The 24,686-nt window shown below is 42.4% G+C and overlaps 1 protein-coding gene across 2 annotated transcripts in view; it reads left to right on the top strand.

Moving 5' to 3' along the window:
- The window catches only part of REL (REL proto-oncogene, NF-kB subunit), a 46,818-nt gene extending 23,985 nt beyond the window's left edge, over nt 1–22,833 (top strand). The window contains exons 4-11 of one of the 2 annotated variants that reach the window (XM_049870345.1): nt 687–778; nt 10,997–11,137; nt 12,579–12,683; nt 12,804–13,016; nt 13,770–13,838; nt 13,981–14,052; nt 14,852–15,632; nt 20,973–22,833. In XM_049870345.1, the coding sequence (XP_049726302.1) occupies nt 687–778; nt 10,997–11,137; nt 12,579–12,683; nt 12,804–13,016; nt 13,770–13,838; nt 13,981–14,052; nt 14,852–15,632; nt 20,973–21,003 (1,504 nt within the window). In that variant the 3' untranslated portion in view covers nt 21,004–22,833. Of the gene's footprint in view, nt 1–686; nt 779–10,996; nt 11,138–12,578; nt 12,684–12,803; nt 13,017–13,769; nt 13,839–13,980; nt 14,053–14,851 lie in introns of both variants that reach the window. The other variant, XM_049870346.1, reaches the window with a different exon arrangement.
- The last annotated feature ends 1,853 nt before the right edge of the window (nt 22,834–24,686 follow it).

Here is a 24,686-nt window from a genome sequence, read left to right as displayed (position 1 = left end):
CCTTTTTTTTTTTTTGGAATGTAGGCAACACTGTGGGCTCAACAGAACATCCCTGTGGGCTTTAGCCCATGGGCACGTTTTTATAGCTTCTGCTTGACCTAATCAGATACACACATTTTGTTGACTTGATGATGAGTTTGTTTGGGAGGTGAATTTTAGCTTTTGATGTTACTTTCCTGTTACGGTCTGCCCGTTCTGGTATATTTGACATAGGCGTATTGTTTGTTGTTGTTGAGTGCCATCGGGTTGATTCTGACTCATAGTGACCCAGTAGGACAGAGCAGACCTGCCCCGTAGTGTTTCCTAGGATGTAATCTTTATGAGAACAGATCGCGAGGTGTCTTCTCCCTCAGAGCCCCTGGCTAAGTTTGAACCCTGACCTTTTGGTTAGCAGCCTAGCACTTAATATTGAACCACCAGGGCTCTTTAGATATATTAGTAAGGTGTAATTATGAAATATTGTGTGTAAAAATGATACAGTATATCTGTTTTTCTTTTAACAGTTCTCGTAGAAATATAGCACCATCTTACCCCTGCATTTTTATCCCAACACATGGAATTCTCCAGCATCTCCATCCGCCACCACTCAGTGTTGGCTGTGTTTGATTTCCACAAGTAGAACATTGTTTAGGTGTCTTTGTGTTTAACTATAATGTGGTGTTAAAAGTTTTATTTTTCCCTTCTAGTTTTCAAAATTTGGGTATTCGTTGTGTAAAGAAAAAAGAAGTAAAAGAAGCTGTAATTTCACGGATAAGGGCAGGAATCAATCCTTTCAGTGGTGAGTATGTTTAATATAGCCACTCCTGTTATTTGGATGAAGTCCCTGGGGCATGCTCATTTGCTAACCGAAAGATTGGAGGTTTGAGTCCACCTATAGGTGCCTGACACACATGGGATTGCCATGGGATCATCAACTTGATGGCAGCTGGTTTTTGTATTTGTTTTCAATTTGGATTCGACTCATTGTATAAGTGACGCCTATATGTATCTTGAACCTGATTTAAACGCTGCTTAAGTCTTGTGTTCACTTTTCTACTTGTTGCCTTGTACCTGTGTCTGAGGAATGAAATATATTTAAAATTTTTTACCATTGTTGAAAAAGTGTCATTTCTTAGCAGAGAAGTCTTCCTTATATTAGTGGAGAGTGTCATTGTTTTCTGTAAGAAAACCTCAAAAATGCTCAGATTCTCTTTGAATGTGTCTTTGTGCCGTTTCAGGAGACAGTACACAGCCTCCTTTTTGCATGCTGAATAGGTGCTGTGATTATAAGCGGTTGGAGTGCGTTTAACTCATGGGCACATTCAACAGTGAAACTTGCATTAACCTCAGTGTGGAAGAAGCAGCATAAAAGTGGAAGCCACACAAAATATCTTCGTAGTGTGTTCATGCATGTGGGAAGGTGTTTACTTTTTAGTAGGTCTGGGGGATAATAAAATGACATTCATTAAACACTTACCCTGACAGCGCTAATTGGCGTGGTGTGGTGCTGGCGCTTGGAAGCACCCCGTGTTGTTAGAATAGACAAATGATTCCCAAGCTAGGTGCTGGCACCCTACGCTACCGTAGTCTGCATTCTCCTACGTCTTCTGCAGCTGCTTAAATATGCACAGTTCGGGAATTGAATAACTGTAAAATTTTCAAAGATTAGGCTTCTTTGTCATAATCAAGACATACTTACATTGTTGATCTGTGTTCTTCCTGGATGTATGAAAATAATTTGATAGGATGATAATTTAAGGAATGTGTCCAAAGACAATGTGAGTCCTCAGGTCTACAGTCTGCATCTCTCTACTCTAGGCCTTGATTTTTTATACAGCTTAGTATAGGGGTGGAGCCTTGGTGGTGTAGTGGTTCAGGGCTCAGCTGCTGACGAAAAGGTTGGCAGTTTGAATCCACCAAGCCCTCCTTGGAAACCCGGTGGGGCAGTTCTGCTCTGTCCTGGAGGGTTGCTATGAGTGGGAACCGACTTGATGGCACATAACAAGAATAGTGATGAAAGCAAAAGTCTCCTTCCCCTTCCATCTCACTCTGCAGAGGAGACTTCTGGTAAGCTTGGCATATATTGTTCTGGGATTTTCTTTACATGTGTATAGTCATATAGGCATATGTTTTTTATGTAAATGGAATCATGCTATGCTTCCTATTCTGCCGCTTCATTTTTCTACTCTGGAATATATCTCAAACATTTTGCTTATAAAATCTGTTTTATTCTTTTAACAGAATATCCCATTGTTTGGATAGACCATAATTTGGGTACCCAGTCATCTGTTAATGAACATTTAGGTGGTTTTCATTTTATTTCAGAAACTCCATTGTGTATACATGTTTAGCTCTTGTGCTGTTATTTTCTTAGGATAAATTTTTAGAAGTGGAAAATTCATGGGTCAAGTAGCTCACTGGAAATTTTGATTCTTCACCAAATTAAAGGGACAGACTCAAGGAGGCCATCCAGATCTAAATGCAGTAAAAACGAAGAGATTGTAAATGACAGCTGCTGTTTGTTAAGCACTTCTCGTGTGTCAGGAAGCACGTTTTAAGTGCTTCATGTACACTTTTATTTAATCATTTATAAGAGCACTCCTCTACAGAAGAGAAACCTAGCTTTTGGTTATATAACTTTCCCAAGTCATACGGTGTAAGTGGTGGAGCTGGGATTCAAACCTAGGTCTCCTGACTCCCGGGGTAAAGGCATTAAAAGGGGGAAGCTGATAGGCCATCTGTGGAAGCTCTTTTTTTTTTTTAGCAACCCAGATCCAGGCATGATGTTAATAACCTACACAGGACTTAGAATGGTTTCTAACACATAGTAAATGCTTTACAGATTTTACTTCATTTCATCTTTATAACAGTCTATGAGGTGCAGGTACTATTAATATTTCCACTTTACAAATGAGGAAATGGAGGCATAGAAAAGTCATTTGCTCAGTTACACAGCTGGTGGATGATGGAGCTGGGATTTGAACCACAGGCCACCTGGCTCCAGAGCTCATGATGTTACCCCGTGCGGTTCTGCCCAGATGGTCCTGCCACTTGAGCTTACACAGTGTTTGTTGATCGTTAGTTTTTGTTTGTTTGTTTTGGGTTTTGTTTTTTTTTTTTAACATCCGTTCCTTCTCCTAACCCTTTTGCTCTCTCCTTAACTGGGGAGCTGATCTCATAATTTGAATTGTGGTGGTATGCTGTTTTCTCCCCACTAGGATAATATTCTGAGAAGCCCCGGGTGGCACAAATGATAAAGCACTGGACTACTCACCGAAAGGTTGGCAGTTTAAACCTACCTGAGGCACCTCGGAAGAAAGACCTGGCGATCTGCTTCCAAAAAGTCTAAACCAAAACCAAACCCGCTGCTGTCAAGTCAATTCTGACTCACAGTGACCCTACAGGACAGAGCAGAACTGCCCCAGAGAGTTTCCAAGGAGCGCCTGGTGGATTCCGACTACCGACCTTTTGGTTAGCAGCCGTAGCTCTTAACTGCTACGCCACCAGAGTTTCCAAAAAGTCACAGCCTTGAAAACCCAGTGGAGAGCAGTCTCCCTCTGCAGGCTTGGGGTTGCCGTGAGTCTGAATCAACGCAACAGCAGCTGGCGACAACAGCAGCACTTAATCTTTGTAGGACAGCACTTTAACATACTGTTGTGATCAGAGACCTCTAAGAGCTTCCTGCATAGTTTAACAGCTAAACGGGCCTGCGTTCAAAGCCACCCACCTGCCTGTAGCTCCAGCACGTGTCTCCTGGCATCTCTTCCACTGCTTCTCTTCATGGAACCTTGTCTGGTCCAGACAGATTGTTCTGTCCGCCCACCCTGACCGCCTCTCAGTCCCTCTTCTCCTCTTTCCTTCTGGCCGCTTTAGGAATGTCAGCTTGCGTCATTGTTAGCCTGGAGCCTGGGCGCTAACCTCTCAACCTGTGTTCCTGCCTCTGTTCTTGATCTCCCTCCAACCAGTTTGTATACTCCGTGTCTAGAAAGATCCTTCTAAAACCAATCTGGTCATTTCAGAGCTCTGCTTATTGTCCCATCAGTGGCTCTAGATCACCCTCAGCGTAGTCCTCCATTTGAATGTGCGTGTGAGTCCCTTGTGGTTGCTGTTAGGTGCCATCGAGTCGGCTCCCACTCACAGTGACCGTGTGTACCATAGAACGATCACTGCCCAGTCCTGCGCCATCCTCACGATCGTGGTTAATGCTTGAGCCCATTGTTGCAGCCACTGTGTCCATCCATCTCATTTAGGTTTCTTCCTCTTTTTTGCTGACTCTCTACTTAATACTGAAGTCCTAAGTACTTGTTTAAAAATGTAGCTTCCAGGCCATATTCCCTCTGATTTTATAGGTCAGGTGCCAGGTCTGGGAATCTGCATTTTAATAAGCACCCTAGATCAGTGTTTCTTAACTTCTTTGACTGTGACCCCCAGAAAGAAGTAGGTTTAATTTCTCAGCACAGTACATAGCTATGTGTGCATACACGCATAGATAAAAAACAATATGTGCAGTATAGCCTCTGTTCCATTTTATTGTTTTAAATGCTTATCTAGCCTGTTAACTTACTGTCACGACCAGCGGGACTCTGGGTGATTCTGATGCAGGTGATCCATGGGCCACACTCTAAGAAATTCTGATCTGCTTGCTAATTTCAGCTTCTCAAGCACAGCATCCAAAGGCCTCCATGATCTAGTTTTCCATTCCAGCTTCATCTCCAGCTTCCAGCCCCTCCCTGGACTCCCTCCCTCTTCTCCTAAGACTGAGTGCATATAAGCTTTGTTTTTGCCTCCCGAGCTGTTTACGGTGTGAGGGGAGCCGTCTTCTTTCTTGCTGCTGTGCTCCTGTGTGTCCCTGGTATGGAATGCCCTGGTCTGCCTGGTGAATTCCTCCTGTTCATCCTTCAAGTTTCAGTGGCAAGGCCACCTCCTCTCTCAGGCCTTCCCTGACCTTCCAGACAGATACTCATTCCTTCCATTTTCCTGCAGCGCTCGTACTTAACTTCTAATCGGTTTTCTGTAATCCTGTTTTAATGTTTCTCCCTTACTAAACAGTGAGATCCTGGGGGTGGAGACTGTCTTCTCTGCGTCTCTGACAGAGTCCAGTGTCTGGCACATGGTAGAGGCTTAATTAAAATTTGTTGAAAGAATAAACAAATAAATGAATGAATGAACATGCCTCGTTTGTACCAGAAATATTCAAGTTGTCTTCCTTACCTGAAAGCCTTCTCAGTTCGTTAAGCCCAAGATAATATCTTCCAAATTATGCCATTCACTCAGCAATTAGTCATTAAAAGTTTTGTGACACCTATTGGATCATTTACTTGTTCGGATATTGTTTTCTGAGATGAATTTCATGCTCGTTATGGACAGTGTCTAAGGTGGAAACTTCTTTACATTTCACTTTGGCACCTAAGCAGTGTATTCGTATTAATCAAAAACCAAACCAAACCCACTGCCATTGTCAGTTGTGACTCCTAGCTACCCTCTAGGACAGAGTAGAACTGCCCCGTAGGGTTTCCAAGGCTGTAATCTTACAGAAACAGACCGTTACGTCTTTCTCGCGCAGAGTGGCTGGTGGGTCCAACTGTTGACCTGTTAGTAGCCAAGCACTCAACCACTGTGCCACCCGCACTGCTGTATAAATACCTGTCTCCACAAGGGAGTGCTCTGAGGGTAAGGAGCTTCCTATCTGTACATGCCAGCTTCCCAGGTTAGCTACGCAGGCATTTCTTCAATAGATTTTTGCCTGTTTTAATCCTCATAGTCCTAGAGTGTCCTGTGTGCTTGGGGTAAGTCGGCCAAGAAAACAGACAGAAATCCCTGGCCTTGAAGAGAGACTGACAGTTAACACACCTGCTAAGTAAACACACAATGCAGTAGACAGTGACAAGTGCTGAGGGAACAGCAGTGGAGGGGCAGGGGCCTGTAGTCGGGGGCAGCTAATAAAGTTTAAGTGTCTTCAGAGTAGGCCAGATTCTGTGTTCTGATGCCGTTTTTGTAATAGAAATAATGATTATCCTGTGCGTTTTATTATTTTCCTAGAATATTGAAATACAACCTAAAAATGTGCATTTCTAATACTAAACAAAGCAAATAAAGTCTACCCTCCAAAAAAGCCCTCAAAACACTAAAAACTGGTTAAAATAACATGAACTCATAAAATTACCGTCTCTCTTTGGTCTTTGATGTTATTTTCAGGATATACGAGTGTAAATTCTCCCGTTTGTACAGGAATGTGTCAGAGCTGAATTGACAGTTTCTTGTGGGTGTCTGCTTAACATAGGAAGGTCAACTGGTTAAGAATTAGCAAGAGACTAGCTGGCTTTGTTTCTGTGTTATAGATGTGGGATACGTAGAAGGAGCGGAGTTGGATACGTTTAGCAGATAAAAACCAGTAAACCAAACCCAGTGCCGTCGAGTCGATTCCGGCTCATAGCGACCCTATAGGACAGAGTAGAACTGCCCCATAGAGTTTCCAAGGAGCGCCTGGCGGATTCGAACTGCTGACCCTTTGGTTAGCAGCCATAGCACTTAACCACTACGCCACCAGGGTTTCCATTTAGCAGATAGGGTCTGCAAATTCGGCCTGTAGACAGATACTGCTTCATCATGAACTCTCTTAAGGTCAAATACCATGTCAAAGTTCAAGGAATTTTAAAAATTATTCTTACTTTGCATAGGATTATTTAGTGTCCCACATCATCCTGGTGTATGAAGGCCAGTCTTCATCTTACCTTTCCTGCCATTAGTTCTTTAAAATAGAAACTGTCTCTTGCAAATGGTCATATACAATAATCTAATAGTTGCAAACTTGAGGCTTCAGGTAAAGTAATGTCCAAATTGTCTAATATCTGTCGAAGTCTGAATGGGCTGAGGAATGTAATTAAGGGCTCCAATATCAAATTTTAACAATATCCACTTAGCTAGAACAAAACAGTGGCAGATGATTTCATAGAGGATTCTTAGTGCAAAAGTAGAAAAAAAATTAAAAATTACTTATCATTTCTTAGCTATGTATTGGAGCCCTGGTGGCGTAGTGGTTAAGAGCTCAGACGCTAACCAAAAGATTGGCAGTTTGAATCCACCAGCCGCTCCTTGGAAACACTGTGCAGCAGTTCTACTCTGTCCTATAGGATCACTGTCAGTCAGAACCTGACAACAACAGCAGCTGTCTATTTAAATAATAACATATTTGAAATTCCAGTATCGTACCGTGATTAAACCCATAGGATATTTAAACACTGTTAAATTGTGTGCAATACAACTTATTTTGACATTAAAGAATTTATAGTTTAGCTTCGTTAGGCACTTTACTCTCTCTCCATGTGCAGAGGGCATTGGTTGGTTGTGAAAGCGCGTTGTTTTGCAGTTTAGTTTGGGGGAATTATATTACATGGTAGACAAGTAGCCTCTAACACAGATTCTCATCTCTGGAGTCTGGCTTAATACAAGAAAATAAGAGCCTTTCCTCATAATAGCCTGAGCTTAAAAAACAAACAAACAAAAAGGCTCTTGTGGATTTCCTTACCCTTTCTTCATTGCTGACAAGTTAGTTTTTTAACCATTGGGGACCCTGGTGGTACAGTGGTTAAGCGCTCAGCTGCTAACTAAAAAGGTCAGCAGCCACTCCTTGGAAACCTGTGGGGCAGTTCTGCTCTGTCCTGTAGGGTGGCTGTCCTGTAGGGTGGCTGTCCTGTAGGGTGGCTGTGAGTCAAAATTGACTCGGTGGCCACAGGTGTATTCTGAACTTACCTCTCTGAGTTTCCTTCTCTCAGATCCTGGCCCTGTGATTTTACATCACCTCCTTAGCGCTCTAATGCCTTTGAGAAAATTTGTTTCATATTTTGTACACCCTTTTAGTTCTCACGGTAGAGCTGGTCCCAATTGCATACGTAGTCTGCCATTGTCAATTCAAAACTTCCTTTTGTTAATTTTCACTTTACAGTTTTCTTCAGCAATTTATAAAAATGTCTACATGTTTGATTGTTCGACAGGCGTTTGTCTAATTAATCCTTTACTCACTGACTAATAGAAGAAATGTTGAATGATGAACCGTTATATGTAGGCCACTCTGTTCCATGCTCAGCAGACATACAAGAAAACACCCATTCTGCCTTCATGAAACTTTTAACTTAGCCCAGTAAGGTAGAATGGGCATGTATGAGTGATTACCATGTAAGATAAAAACTAAGAGAGCTACAGGTCAAGTGCCACACTGATTTAAAGGTGCGATCGATAATCCTTGCGTCTCAGGGACACAGGTTAGAAGAGAAGAAGCTTTTGTGCTGGACCTTCAACGACGGAGCACAGCTTACTCTGGATCCTGCACTGGGCTAAAGACGGGGCAGTCAGGGTGTGCCTCTCAGCGGCTTTGACCCAGTCGTCTAGAGATTTAAGTCGTCCTGATGCGTGCTGACTGTGTTCCCACACATTGAAAAATCCCATAAAAAGTGATTTTTGGAGAAGCAACTAGAATTTCTCCTGTTTGATGGAAAGATTGTGTGGCTAAATGTTTTTGTACTTTGGTTTACTAACTAGTTTATTTATTTTCCTTTTATGTACTATTTTAAAAGCTCCTAAATGAACTTTCGTTTAGGTGTAATTTACATACAGTAAGATGCACCCAAACGTATACTCTCATTTAACTGCCACCACAACCAGCATGCGGAGCATTTCTGTCACTTCCAGAAATGTCTTTGCCTCTTCCCAGCTATGTTCCTCCCCCACCTCTGGCCCCAGTCAACCACTGATCTGTTTTCTGTTGCTATAGATTGATTTTTTCTAGAATTTCTGATAAATGGAACCCTTTAGTCTAATATCCAGCTTCTTTTGCTCAGAATAATGTTTTTGAGCCATCTCCATGTTGATGTGTACCCATAGTGTCCTGGATTGAATTGTGTCCCCAAAATATCTGTCTACTTGGCTGGGTCATGATTCCCAGTCTTGTGTGATTGTCCACCATTTTGTCATCTGATGTGATTTCCCTGTGTGTTGTAAATCCTATCTCTGTGATGTAATAAAATAGATCAGCGGCAGTTTTATTGATGAGATCTACAGATTAGTTGGGGTCTTAAGCCAATCCCTTTTGAGATATAAAGAGAGAAGTGAACAGAGAGACATGGGGACCTCATAACCACCCAGAAAGCAGCACCAGGAGCAGAGCGCGTCCTTTGGACCCTAGGTTCCTGCGTAGAGAAGCTCCTAGTCCCGGGGAAGATTGATGACTTGGACCTTCCTCCAGAGCTGACAGAGAAAGCCTTTCCCTGGAGCTGACACCCTAAATTTCGACTTGTAGCCTACTAGACAGTAAGAGAATAAGTTTCTCTTTGTTGGAGCCATCCGTTTGTCGTAGTTCTGTTATAGCAGCACCAGATGGCCAAGACACATACTTTGTTCCTTTTATCGCTATTATTCCATTGTACGACTGTACCACAATTTGTGTGTCCATTCATATAGATTTGTTTTTAAACTTATTCTTAGGAGCACCTAGCTAACTGTTTTTTTTGGTCTATTGGTAAATCACCTTTGTAGTTGAGAGATGTTAATAGCCTGGAGCCTGCATTTTTATAATACTGCAAAGTTGATTTTGAAGAGTCCCTGGGGGGTACAAGTAGTTAATGCAGCAGACTGCTAACCGATAGGTTAGAGGTTCGAGTCCACCCAGAGGCACCTCGAGAGAAAGGCCTGGCAATCTGCTTCTGCAAAATCAGCTGTTGGGGTGGGGGGAATTGACTTTGAAGAGGCCGACCTGTCGTGGCTGCGCATAACCGTGCCAGTAGAGTGCTGCAGGGTGCGGGAGTTGGCGTCAGAACCTTCTGACCTTTTAGTCCTGCAGCTGTGTTCTTGTAGAGGCTTTCAGATGCTGGGCCTCAGAGTGCAGACACTGGTGTGATTTTAAATGCTGGCGTAGCTACTGAGACTGTGTGAATATAATTTAAAGAAAAAAATCCAAAATACATTGTCATTTTTACTAGTTATTGCTTTTAAGACCGGGGAATTTGGGTTTTAACATGTATTTTCAAATTTAATATTTCAAGTTTTAATACTTTTTATAATGAAAATTTTTGTATAATTTAATATGTACGTTTCAGTTTTTAAAAATACGGTGATTAGTTACAATTTATTGTTATAGTTTATGATATTTTTTGGAAAAGGCAATAATATAGTTTCCTTTGGAACTGGGTTTCTTTTCAAATACCAACTTAACAAACTCACTACACTATATTCTGTCATGAAGAACAAGTTTTTGTATTTCTTCAGAACTGCAGAATTTTCCTGCTATGGGTTTTTTTTTTTTTTAACTTGATTTGCATATGAAATTTCTTATGGAAACTCCCTACCTTACATCATCTAGCATGTTCTCTAGTACGTTCTTGGTGTTTCATTCCTAAAATGCTGATCTGAATTTTAGTAGCGGTGCCTGTTTATGTCAGTTTTTTGCATAACGTAACATAAATTGCCCTGTAGAGTTCAGGTCTTCAGAGCACAGACTCTGAATTCAGTGACCTCTGTTTGAGTCTCTGCTTTTTAGCTGTAAACCTTGGGACTAGTAACTTAACCTCTTTAAAATCAGTCCCTCGTCTGTAAAATGAGGATGATGATAATTCTTGTACAGGGTGAGGGGTAACTGACACGTCGCCCCCAGCATAGTGACGGGAGCAAACGCACAGAGCTGGTATTGGTGATGAATGCCAGTTGTCCGTTGTGTGTGGCCTGCAGCCACTTTCCTGAAACCTGATTTGCTGTGAATGTCAGTGGGTTCTGCTCTAATCTCAGATGCCTGGATAGTCACTTCCTGAGCGTGGCCGTGACTTCATGAATGCTGTCAGACAGCGGCCGTTTGATGGTGGTGATCACTGGCACCCTTGGGATTTTGTACCGGTTTTGTGTTGTTGGTACAAATTGGAAGATTTCTCAAGATTCTTGGATACAGTGGGCAGGGAGGGGGGCCTAGGGGGATCTTAGTTCTATATGATTATTCTACATTCTTAATCTTTTTTTTTTTTTTTTAATTATCCAGTCCCTGAACAACAGCTGCTTGATATTGAAGACTGTGACCTCAACGTGGTGAGGCTGTGTTTTCAGGTTTTCCTCCCCGACGAACACGGCGATTTGACAACTGCCCTGACTCCTGTCGTCTCAAACCCAATTTATGACAATCGTGAGTGCTTCACTGTCTGCTTTGTTGGTAGCCGTGGTTTGTTGTTTGTGTTTTGTAGTTTAGTTTTTAAGAAGTATTTTGGTAATTAAAAAAAAGAACGTGTTTATTGTAGGAAAAATTCAGACGTTATAGAAATATTTAACAGAGGGCAAATCTCCTATCATCTCATTCTCCAAAGATAATCACTATTCTCAGGTGTATAGTTCATCAGTTTGTTCTTCATTTATGTTCACATACACCATCATCATCATTTACACGGTATGTTTTTGGCAACTTTTTAAAAAGTCATCACTGACCTTTTTATAAACTTTTTTTTCCTCTTACTGGTATTCTTTTCAGTAGCCAATATATTTCATTGTATATCATAATTTTATTAAATTATTACTCTATTACAGGGTCTCATGCAAATATTTTTTAGAGGAAATTTCTACAAGTGGAAATGCTGGCAAATGCTGGATTGCTAGGTCAAAGTGTATGACTAGTTCGTGGGGTTTTGTTTTTTCTTATTTTATGGTGGTAAAACAAATGTAACATAAAATTTGCCATTTGAGCCATTTTTAAGTGTGTAATTCAGTGACATGAATTGCATTCACAATGTTGTACAACTGTCACCACTATCTCTTTCTGAAACTTTCTGCTTTCTGTCTCTGGGAATTTGCCTATTCCAGGTGTTTCATTTCAGGGGAATCTTAGTTAGTTGTCGTTTTGTGACTGACTGACGTCACTCAGCGTGGTGTTTTCACGATACTTCATGCCGTAGCACGTATTAGAATTTCGTTCCTTTTTTCAGCTGAGTAATACTCTGTTGTATTATAGCACATTTTATCCATCTGTTGATGAATACTTGGGTTCTTTCTGCTTTTTGGCTATATCTGAGTTTTAAAAGACCATGAAATTGCCCTCCAAAAGACGTGTGTGTGTGCGTGTGTGTACACACACTTGTGTATACCTCACTAGTGTTGCATGACTGTGCCAGTCTTATATGTAGAAGGACCGTGGGGCATAAGGCCGTAAAAGCAGATCAGAGCACCTTCCTCATGGAGAGCCTCGAATGCCAGGGAGAGCTGTTGGAATCTTACTGGTCAGATAATAGGAAGCATGGAAGTTGTATTCCCTTACTGATATGGCCGTGATTTAAGAAGATTAATCCAGTGACAGTGTGTAGGATGGGTTGGAAGAATCCGAATCTAGAAGCAGGGAGGTTTAATTAGAGGACATGTTATTGCCTAGAAATGAAGTCACAGGCTTAAAACCAGGGAAGGCAATGGAGTTAGAATGGAAGGGGACAGACGTGGATACTTACTGTGTTTAGTGTCCTTATCTATATACTACATTTTTTTAGTGTATTCTGCAAATCGTTTTCCTAAAATTCTTCACCTAAAAAGTGATAAAATATATCACTAAGGTAGAAACCCATTTTAAAAAAACCCTTTATACTCAGGTGCTCCTAATACAGCAGAATTAAGGATCTGTCGTGTGAACAAGAACTGCGGAAGTGTCAGAGGAGGGGATGAGATATTTCTACTCTGCGACAAAGTGCAGAAAGGTATGTATGCGTTCTGCTTCATTGAATTCAAAATGTGTTTTAGGTTAATAAAAAAAATTAATAGATGCCTTTTATTTTGATTTCCCACTGTTGGTATTTCTGTGGCTTCTCATCCGCTAGATGACATAGAAGTTCGTTTTGTGTTGAACGACTGGGAAGCAAAAGGGATCTTTTCACAAGCTGATGTGCACCGCCAAGTGGCCATTGTTTTCAAGACTCCGCCATATTGCAAAGCTATAACGGAGCCAGTAACAGTGAAGATGCAGCTGCGGCGGCCTTCTGACCAGGAAGTTAGTGAGTCTATGGACTTTCGATACCTGCCAGATGAAAAAGGTAGGACTTTTTGGTGGCAAGGTTTTGTATATGTTTTAGAAATTGGTCCTGCTAATAACTTTTCTTGTAAGATACGTTTGAATACTGTTATGATCATCCATAATTTTTCTTTTCCTGGAGGCTTTCAGTCGGTGTTTGACTGGCTGGCTGACCTTACGTCCTTTGCCCCCTTTCTTAGGAAAGAGATTCGACTAATCTGGAATAAGTTTAAAGTATCTAAAATGTTTATCAAAATTTCTATTTTTAAGGGTCTATTTGGGCCCATATTGTGCCCTTTTTATGGTTGGGAGACTTGCCATGCAGAGGGTGGTCCCTTTCTGGTCCCTGTCTTATCTGACCTGACTGTATTAGTTGATGTTAGTGACTCAGGGGTTGTAAGAAAACAAGGTAGATACTTTAGCCTTTTTTTTTCACCAAGAGAAAAATATCTCGTACTACTGATTTGGGACATAGTCTACAAACATTATAAAATCTGTATTATGTTCATTTAAGGCATTTGCTGTTTATGAATAAAACCAACCAAAACCAAACCCATTGCCGTCGAGTCGATTCCGACTCATAGCGACCCCGTAGGACAGAGTAGGACTGCCCCGTAAGGTTTCCAGGCAGCAGCTGGTGAATTCAAACTGCTGACCTTTTAACCGCTGCGCCACCAGGGCTCCATTTATGAATAAAGCACCCATGAATTTGTTAACGGAGAGGAACCTTAATCCTGAGGTGATTCACATGCTTTCCGTGTTGCTTTCCAAACAGATACTTATGGCAATAAAGCAAAGAAACAAAAGACAACTCTGCTTTTCCAGAAGCTATGGCAGGACTGTGGTAAGAACACTGTAGATCGATTTGTGTTTAAGTAGATTTTGGTTTGTATGCTTTATTCTGTTGTTTGTTTGTTTGTTTGTTTAATTTGAACTGATAATGTTGTTTTTCAAGTTACCTCTTATGATGTAAAATTTTATCATAGGAGTTAATTTTTCCGAAAGACCGAGACCTGGCCCCCTAGGATCAGCCGCAGAAGGACGATTCATCAAAAAAGGTGTGTTTCCCCCAGTAGACTATTCTTTGTGATCGGAAAGACAGTGTTTTGCACAATATATTGGCATTCCATTTATAGGAAGGGATAACTGCCGCTTTGATATTTTCCATCCTACAGTTTTTTCGTTCTTTCAGAATGAATTGAGGTTGATTTCCAAAGGTCCCATTGGAAACCGACGATGTCCTTGGGATTTATTGTTTGAGAAATTATATTCCGTCATATGATGGTAATTTTATTAATTTCAGCGTGTCATGGAAAAAATTGTTTAGATCTGGCCGGCCACCTATTTCTATGAATAACGTTTTCCTGGCGCACAGCCGGCTTCCTGATGACATATTGTCTCTGGCTGCTTTTGTGCACAGCAGCAGTGGAGTTGAGTACTTGGAACAGAGACCATATAGCCCACAAGGCCTGAAACATTTACTCTCTGGCCATTGCAGAAAACAGTTGCCAACCCCGGTTTAGGTGACCCAACCAAGGATTCGTTCAAAAATCCTTTTTTTTTTTCCTTACATTTTTAAATCAGTGCTTTTTCCTGGCTTAGTATGTTCGACATTCATATAATATGTAAATGAATACAGAATCCTTCTTTTTTTTCTGACTGGGGATCTTTATAGTACCTTAGGGTTGTATCTTAATATAAAAAAGTTACGTGAATTTCTAAATCAACCCTAATGAGTGTTTCTTCCATCCCTCCATTTTCTCTTAAAAGTGAAGAGTATGAAATGATTTTGGCTATTATGGTTTTTATGATTTCGTTTCTTTTAGTTTTGTAAAAGTACGTGTTTTTCCCCCACAGAGCCGAACTTGTTTCCTCATGGCGCAGCTGCAACAGAGACGCCCCGGCCCTCGAGTCAAACAGAACCTTACTATCCCCCTCCCGTGTCCGTCTCACGGGCGTTGCCACATCACGGCTCAGCCATGTCCTCCCTGATGCACACGCCTTCTTCAGGCTGGTCGTCTGGGGCTCGCCTCAGCTCACAGTCAGTCAGTACAAATCCACCGAATAGTTTTTCAGCAGGAACACTTCCCTCTAACTCACAAGCTATCCCACCATTACTGGAAATTCCTGTCGCCGGTGATTTAAGTGCCTCGGGCGCTTGCATTTACAGCAGCCCTAACAACATCGGCCCCGTGGAAGCGTCGTCAGTGCCAACAGCCGACTTGTACGGTATCTCTGATGCCGGCTTGCTGTCTAATTGCCCTGTGGGTATGATGGGGCCTTGTACTGAGAGTCTGAGGGAGCCGGATAACACGCGACTTGTCATGAGCATGAATCTCGACAGCCCCACCTGTAATTCGGTGTTGGACCCTAGAGACTTGAGGCAGCTCCGGCAGATATCCTCGTCCAGCGTGTCAGCAGGTGCCAGTTCCAGCGCTGCCGCTTTTGTCTCACAGCCAGATGCATTTGAGGGATCAAACTTCAGTTGTACCGATAACGGCCCGATGAATGAGTCAGGACCACCCAACGGCACTAACCCAGTCAGTCACGGCTTTGTTCAGAGTGGCCAGTATTCAGGTATCAGCACCATGCAAAGTGAGCAACTGGGTGACGCGTTTGCATATGAATTTTTTCACATGTAAGTTGTAAGATTCCAGTGGTGATTTAAATCCTTTTAAATCTTTACAGTCATTTTAATATCACCTACTTAGCAAGAAGCATTTTATATTTGTCTGATTGAGGCTATAATAGAGATATACTTTTTTTTATTAGTTTTCACTGTTGAGGGATGACGGTCCAAAAACTTCTTTTTCAGGGAGAAACATAAAATTTGGACATATAGTACATAGGGGCTTTATTGTTTCTTCTCTTGAAACATGTGACCTGGCACCCTTTGTGGTATGGATTCCGTCTCAAGAGTCCCACCAAATTGCCCCAGCATACACCAAGAAGAACGTTAAAAAGCTTTTCTAATTACACTTTTTTTTTTTAATTCATTTCAATGAATTAACTGATATTTGCTTCCAAGCAAATTTAAGGTAAAATGTGTAATGGCTATGTCATTGGAAACATAAATTCCTTATTATTTCTGAGGCCCATGGCCAAGGTGACCCCTAAGGGGTTTTCTGAGGCTTCTTGGAGTTTCTTAGATTTACGTGTAAATCAAGACTTCTTGAAATGCTAGGTTGGGCAGGAGGCAGTTGAGATGAACTTTCGTGGTATGGAAGGTTCTCTACATTTGGACTCTTTAAATCCAGACCCCTAGAATTGTTTATGATTTTAGCTTTGCACCTGTGTTTTTAAGGGAAGAAGCTTCCTTGGACCTCTCCTCTTTATTACTGTCATCACTGCCTGTGATCCTCTGCGGTTTCATTTCTTTAAATGCCACTATGTGCTGCCAACTCACAAATTCTACCCTGAGCCAAGACCTATCACCTAAATTCCAGACCTGGTGCCTGTGTGTGCACACACCTGCATGCACATACACGCACGCGCACACGTGCACACATACATGGCACACGCACATACACCGCATTCTGTCCCAGTCATCTAGTGCTGCTATAACAGAAATACCACAAATGGATGGCTTTACCAAACAGAAATTTATTCTCTCTCAGTTTCCAAAGAACCAAAACGAGTGCCGTAGAGTCGATTCTGACTCATAGCGACCCTACAGGACAGAGTAGAACTACCCCACAGAGTTTCCAAAGAGCGCCTGGTGGATTCGAACTGCCAGCCCTTTGGGTAGCAGCTGTAGCACTTACCCACTATGCCACCAGGGTTTCCTCTCTCACAGTTTAGGAAGCTAGAAGTCCGAATTCAGGGTGCCGGCTGAAAGGAAGGCTTTCTCTGTCAGCTCTGGAGGAAGGTCCTTGTCTCTTCTGAGCTTCTGCTCCTCGACAGTCTTCACATGGTTTGGCATCTGTCTTCCTCCATCTCTGCTCTGCTTGCTTGTTTAATCTCTTTTATATGTCAAAAGAGATTGACTCAAAATACACCCACAGTGATTTGCCTCATTAACATAACAAAGATAACCCCTTCCCAAATGGGTTTTGACATATCTACTTAGAAATCTAATAAAGCTCTAATACCATATATCCAAAACTTAGTTCCTGATCTTTCCTTCCAAACTTGTTTCTCCTTCAGTCCTCCCCAGCTCTGGACATGGCAGTGCCATGCTCCCAGTTGCTCAGGCCAAAAACCCTGGAGTCATCCTTGATCCCTGTCATTCTTTTACATCCCCTCACCAGTCCTTCATCGACTCCAGTAGGCTCTTCCTTCAAAACATCCAAAGCAAACCACCTCCTCTGACCTCTGCTGTTACAAACACCCCATTGCAAGCCACTGTCATCTCTGCCTAGACTGAAGCTGCAGCCACCACAGGCCCTCTACGGCCTCTTCTCCGTAAGGTAGCCAGGGTTGCTGTTCTTAAAACAAGTCAGATCCTGTCATTCATCTGCTCAGGGCTGTCCAGTGGCCTGGAGCTCATTCAGAGTAAAGGCTGAAGTTTTTACAATGAACCAGCCGGCCTCCACTCCCTCTCCTACGTCGTCTACCACCGTCCTTCCCGGCCTCCACGCTCCCTCTCCTACCTCGTCTACCACTGTCCTTCCCGGCCTCCACACTCCCTCTCCTACCTCGTCTACCACTGTCCTTCCCGGCCTCCACACTCCCTCTCCTACATCATCTACCACTGTCCTTCCCGGCCTCCACACTTCTCAAAGCGCCCAGGTGTGTACTTGCCTCAGACCCGTCTACCTGGTCTTCTCTCTGCCTCATGGGCTTGCCCCACAGGTACACACACAGCTCGCTCCCTTATGGCTTCCAGGCCTCCCTCAGCTGTTACCTCGTCAGCACTGTGCAGATGGCAGCACCCACCACTGCTCTGTTTTTGTCCATAGCACTTACCACAGTTTGACTTCTTAGTCATTTTACTTATTTGTATAGTTTGTTTTCCTATACTGGAATATAAGCTACATGAGGGCATAAATCTTCATTTTGTTTACTCCTGAATCCCCAGTGTCTAAAACCGTGTCTGCCTCTATTAAACATTCAGTAAGTATTTATTGAACGTTCAAAGTACTATTAGTAAAACTTTGTTTCTTAAAACAAAGAATAGTTTTAATTGCTAAATGATTATAATTTTTACAGTTTTTTCGATTACTAATGTTAATCCAAACTATTTGAAAGCAAATAATCCCAATGGCAAGATAATGGTAGAATTTGAGCATTAATCCCAATTGAATTGTCATGATGCTAAGTAACTAACATGTTAAAGAGCTAGTTTATCTTACAGCCAGAACCTACCGTAAATGTTGAGCATATTTCTAGCTAGAAACAATGTCCAACCACACCATAAATGTGCTGGAACAATTAAAATTAGCCCAGTCAGCCAAAATGGGGACTGTGTGGACACCATATATACAAACCTAAGTTGAAGGATCTGGAAATAGAAAGCAGAGCAGGCAGGGAGATCGCTTGGCCTAAAACATGGCGTCTAGATTGGTAAGACACGAAGTCGGGCAAGTTCAGGAAGCAGAAGAAAAAGATTCAAAACACCTAACAAAGTGCCCTTAGTAGTTGTCAGAAGTTACGATTTCAAAAGGAAACATTTCTACAACTTTAAAACCCAGAAGCACATAAAACATGTTTACAACTTACCAGGAAGAAAGAAAAACCTGAAGGCACCATTCCTTCCTGTTGAAAATATGAACCCAGGATAATGGGCAGTGGGCTTTTTAAAGTACATGTACAGAACCCTGATGGTGCAACGGTTAAGCGCTCGACTGCCAACCGAAAGGTTGGTGGTTCAAACCCACCAGCTGCTCTGCAGGAGAAAGATGTGGCAGTCCGCTTCCACAAAGATGACAGCTTCAGAAACCCCATGGGGCAGTTCTACTCTGTCCCATAGGGTCACTATGAGTCGGAATTGATGCCGTGGGTTTGGTATACCTGTGCTTAGAGTATTTACAATGGATTTTTCATTTTTCAGGTGCTATTTACTGAAAAAAAATTTTTTTTTCTTTTTTTTTCACTGATCAGAGAATTTATTTTGTAATTTAAAAAGGACTTGGCAGCCTGCTTCCTCTCTGTCTCTACATGTCTTTATAGCTTAGCCTGCCCTCGTGACACCCCACTTTCAGTGTCTAAGGGTGTCCACCTTCCTTTCTGAGCCCCACTTGTGCACTGGGTCCCCTTTGCCCTGTCCTGGGCTCCCTGTGTCCTTGTCACTACTTAGTGCCGCTTTTCTTTGTGTAAACGTGCTGAACGCCTTCTCTAGCCTAAAGAGAAAGGCAAAAGCCCTTTCCTACCACCCCCAAGCTCCATCCCTTTACATCCAGACTCCTGAGCTGCTCTCAGCCTCCATTTCCTCACTTCCACTCAGTCCTCGGCCTAGCCATCCGTTGTCAGCACCTACTGTTGTCTTAGGATATTTGGGAAAGGTGACGGAGACTCCCCCATTGTCAGGTCTAGTGTCTTCTTACCAGTTCCCTCCCTGCCTGGTCCCCCCATAGCCTTTTACCTTCTCGGCAACTCACTCCTTGGATGCTCCTCCTTGGTTTCTGTGGTGGACAAGATTCCTTCTGACACTATTTTTTTCTCCAGATTCTCAGCCTCAGCCCTTGTTTGGTTCTCTTTTCTCCCTGGCAGTCTCGTTGATGCCCACAGCGTCAGCTCTCTCCCACACCACCAGGAGGCCCCTATCAGCTGGGTTCCTACTCTCTCGACTCCTCTGCTTTCGTTCATGGCATTACCATTTACCCCGCCACCCAGGACGTTTATTGGGAACCTTGACATCTGTTCTGTTCTTTTTCTCTCTCTCACTCACAGTCATCAAGTCCTTGAGTCTGCCTCCTTGGTCTCCTGTGTCTCCCCTCTCCATTCCTGGTGCTTAGTACAGGCCACCGTTCTTGTCCCTAACAGGAATCTTTCCCACGTGTTTCAGTTAAAAATGCCCCACTCCCCTCACGCCTTGTTACACAGTTAGCATTCTGTGAGAAAACCTCTTCTCATACCGCCACGTTACCCCTCTGATACCACCACGTTACCCCTCTGATACTGCCACGTTACCCCTCTAATACTGCCACGTGACCCCTCTCATACCACCTTTGACATGTTACCCTCTGCCTTATGTGCAGCCAGAATATCCTTCAACATGGGCTTCTCCTCTGAAGCTTGGTCCTGCCTCCCTAGCAGGGGTGCAGCTTGTCCCATCCCTATTTCACAAGCCCTCTTGCTGAATTATAGGCATTTCAGTGTTTGTCTTTGGGACTCCAGCACTTAGCACAGCCCCTGGCACATAAATGAAGCTGAATAAATGGTAGCTGTTACTACAGAGGGGAGGGGCTCGTTGACATAGGAGTGGTTACAGCAGTGTGGTCAGGGATGTGGATTTGAAAGGGAAGGGAACTCCACCTGGCAGGAAAAGCAGTGACGCCCAGCCTCCTGACGCCTTGTGAAATACACTTCTTTATGTTCTACCCGGCCTTCCTTTTGAAAACCCCTCTGCAGACCCCTGAGATTGAAAGCAGTGCTGTTGGGAGAGGGTCAGCTGTACTGAGTAGGAATTCCAGAGTTGCTAGGGTTATCTCATCTCTCTGACCTTGCCACTTCTCTCCACTACATGGCAGACTGAGTCTCTACTCTCCTCCACGCGTTTCCCCTGTTCCTTATCCCTGCACAGACGTGCCAGTGTTCATGTAGCTGGTCATGTATCAGATGTAGGGAGCACTGTGTCATGTGCTGGAAATAACACAGAGGTGAATGGGAAAACCCTTGCCCTCAGAGGTGTCCTCTGTTTCTTCTGAGGGACAGCATACACACAGCGAAGTGCACTCGTGTTCAGTGTACTGCTTGGTGAGCTTCTATAGGCGAGCACCCACATAACCGCCCGTGTAGGACATTACAGGCGAGCACCCATATAACCGCCTGTGGAGGACATTCCCAGCACCCACAGGTTTCCTCGTGCCTCTTGCAGCATCCACCCGCCTCAGAACCACTGTTGCTGACCTCCATCATCAGAGCCTGTCACCTCAGCGTCCTCTCAGGTCCACAGCTGATCTCTCTGCGGGCAGGCAGTCCCCACGTTACCAACGAGCTCCATCCCCAAGTCTGTCTTTAAGTCGAATTTGTACGTAAATTGGAACAGCTAGGTATGGTTAGTATCTAATGTCAGTCAAATGTCTTAGTATACAGTATATAGTGTAACTTTCAATGCATAGAAAATATTAAAGAGACACTTGCAGATACACTAAAACATCTCTAAGAATACAGTAGTAGGGTTTTGATGCACATTGCAAAGTAGCACCTGTTTTTTATTCCAAACCATTGTATGTACCTTGAGTTTTTAGTGTAAGAGGCCTTACAGGGGCTAGTTGGTAACTGCGGGTTGTACGGAAGTCGGACGTTCGTAACCCGGGGACTGCCTGTACTCACCACCTTAGTGGGAGACACAGCTGGGCCGTCAATTTCTACTTAATGCTGCAGAAAAACTGTACTTTCCATGTTAACAGAGACTTAGAATCGGTGATTCAGGCTGCCTAGTAGCGCCATATAATTTGTTACATAAGTTGATTTATTGAGAGCTCAAGAAATTGCCACCTGCTGTTAAATGTGATGGAGAAATATAAATAGGGAATTTTTAGCCAGAAGACCTGAGTTTGAAGCTTTACCTCTACCATTCAGAAGTTGTGAAATCTTTAGCAAATCACACCTTATATGGGCCTTTCTCTTTAGATATTAAATGCAGACAGTCCCCAGCCTACCTGCTTCACAAGGTGTGTTATATTAAATAAAATAATGCATTAGAACAAACACTGTAAGTTGTATCGTGCTGATCAAATATTGTTGGTAAGCCAACATCTGTATATATCCTGTGGCCCTGATTATTCTCGAATCCAAATGCCCCTTCAAGTTTCTCATTCTGCAGAGTAAGCAAGATCACTAGGAATTAGATTCTTTGGGAAGATCCAGAGGTGGGTTTCTTTTTAGGGCGGGTAGCTATTGCCCAGATAACGGAGAACATTCTTTCAGCCCTATTGCTTCCAGAACCATTTCCTAGTGTTTAGTGAAGGTAAGGTCAATTAATGACTCCACATTTCTTTGGCAGAGTTGATTATGAACTGGGAGTAATTTGACTATTTTCCTAAAAACGAGTCTCACCATAGCTGATAAAGTTGCCACTGAAAGATTTCTGATCTATTTTGTTTTCAGAGGTTAAGTATGAAAAGGGAGAAAAATATATGGGTTGTCTGTATCCAGTTTATTCCTTTGTTTAAGACTAAGATTGACATTTTAACTAATATATTCTGGCAGAGTTTAGTTAAAGCACAACCTTAACAGCAGTGGATAAGACTGAATCTCAAAAGTAATGTCTGTAGACAACTGTAAAACAAATCCACTCATGTCCCCACATCCCCTTAATAAACAAAATGCATATATAGTTTAAGAAATAATCATTCTGTTTATTCTAAATGCCTGTGGCTTTCGAAAAACCACCATCCACTTAGTATTTATGTTTAAGTGGTAGAATTTATCACACTGCAATATTCTTGTTTCCACAACTTAGTTCACTGTTAGACTTTGAAAATTTTAAGAATTTCAGTTAAAACTCATTAAGCACCTGTGTATGAACAGTAACATACAGTAATTAGTACAAGAATTGGTTCTTCAACAAATTGAGTTTTCAGAAATAGCAGGTAAATAAAATACAGAGAAAGAAAATGGCAGGTTAAAGTGTTTATCAATCATTTGCCTATTTTTTTTTCTTAAACTTTAATCAGAACATTATAGCTTTTCATAAAATATATCCAAAAATAGATAAGGCTGGAGTATTCTGGGATCCATTGGTGGAATTCAGTCTCCTAAGACTTCACTTCTGACGAACTTGATTTTTACTGGCTAAGTGGTAAAGTTGGTCATGGCTGCATGCTTTAGGTGGCTTTCAGATGAACTGGAAAGAAGAGCTCCTGGGTAACAGGCATTCGGAAACGCCTGGTTCAGACCAAATGAGCCCTTAAGAGATGACTCCTGTTTTCAGAGTGTACTTGAAAGTACTGTAGACTATGATGAACGCAAATCCGAGTGGAATGGCAGTAATCTTTTTTTTTATATTATTATTATTCTAAGTACTTTTATGCTTCTTAATGACTGGAATGAATTTGGAGGCACTGATGAAATTTTTTAAAGTTCTCAGGTATGAATCAGTTATTTAATGTTAAACATTGTATCAGGGTACGATAGGTTTAAAAATGTCCAAATGCCTTTTATTGTACAGAATATTTTATTACCTTTGTAATATCTTTGTATACAGTGATTTTTTTTCTTGGTAATATAATAAATGGAAAAAAACTCTGAAACACTTGCTAAAATGTGTTGCTATTTGACTTTGAAAACCTCAAGCAGGTTTTCTTTTTTGTAGCATCTGCTTTGTGGGGAGAGTAGTAATTCTGGTTGCTTAGAAACATTAGGCATTTTTTATTGACTTACAGCTGAATATACCTGCATGTGTAACTTTGTCTTTTGAAATAATTTTGTAGGGTACTAAAATGCCTTTTTGAAAGATTTTCATTTTCTACCTTCATTCCTGCCTGTCTACCTGTCTTCTGATCTGAGCAAGGTACAGGTAGGTGTTGGCCAAAGGGGGTGATGCGGTGGCCCAGTGTAGGATTACAGGAGGGAGCGTGAAGAAAACATCTAGGGGTGGTCTGGAATAAGATGGCAACAACAGGCAATTGGTTATTTATGAAAGGGACTAATCTATTAGGTAAATATATTGAGACTAGTCGGAATCTGTCTTGGAAGAGGCAAAACCAGAATGCTCCCTAGAAGCAAGGATGGTGAGACTTCATCTCACATACTTTGGACATGTTATCAGGAGGGATCAGTCCCTAGAGAAGGACATCACGCTTGGCAAAGTAGAGGGTCAGCGAAAAAGAGGAAGACCCTCAATGAGGTGGATTCACACAGTGGCTGCAGTGATGGGCTCAGGCATAACAACAATTGTGTGGCTGGCACAGGACCAGGCAGTGTTTCATTTTATTGTATACAGGGTCACTATGAGCCGGAACTGACTCAATGGCACCTAACAACAACAGTGGGAGTTGGTTTCTCACTATCAGAGAAGGGGGTTACAAATATAGAAAGGAAAAAAAACAGAATGCGACGTTGGATTGGAATCAGTCATACTAGTGTAAACTCAGTTTTGAACATACATGGAGAAATACATACATAGGGGTGTGTGTGTGTTCCAGGAGAGAGCTGGGGATACATACGTAGGGGTGTGTGTGTGTTCCAGGAGAGAGCTGGGATACATTCGTAGGGGTGTGTGTGTGTTCCAGGAGAGAGCTGGGATACATTCGTAGGGGTGTGTGTGTATTCCCTAGCTCTGTTCCAGGAGAGAGCTTGAGAACGGCATCACCACAGCATGAGCACACCTGGTGCCCAGACCTTGGTTTCTAAATACCATTTTCCACTAAAAGAAACCACAGCTTCTTAAAGAAATAGCCCATCCCTGTCTGGTGCAGGGAAAACACAAGATGAGCCTGGTATTTCATTTTGTGTCAGAAAGCAAGAACATGCTCAAAGAATGGTGTTCATATCAAAAGGACACAGGAGCCAGCTGGGAGGGGCTCCCACTGTCCAAATCTTGAATGCTTTGAACATCAAAATAAGTAGTGTTAGCAGATTAAAA

Source organism: Elephas maximus, chromosome 26 (genome assembly GCF_024166365.1).
Source record: "Elephas maximus indicus isolate mEleMax1 chromosome 26, mEleMax1 primary haplotype, whole genome shotgun sequence".
Lineage (NCBI taxonomy): Eukaryota > Metazoa > Chordata > Mammalia > Proboscidea > Elephantidae > Elephas > Elephas maximus.
This window is presented reverse-complemented; position numbering and strand designations above follow the sequence as displayed.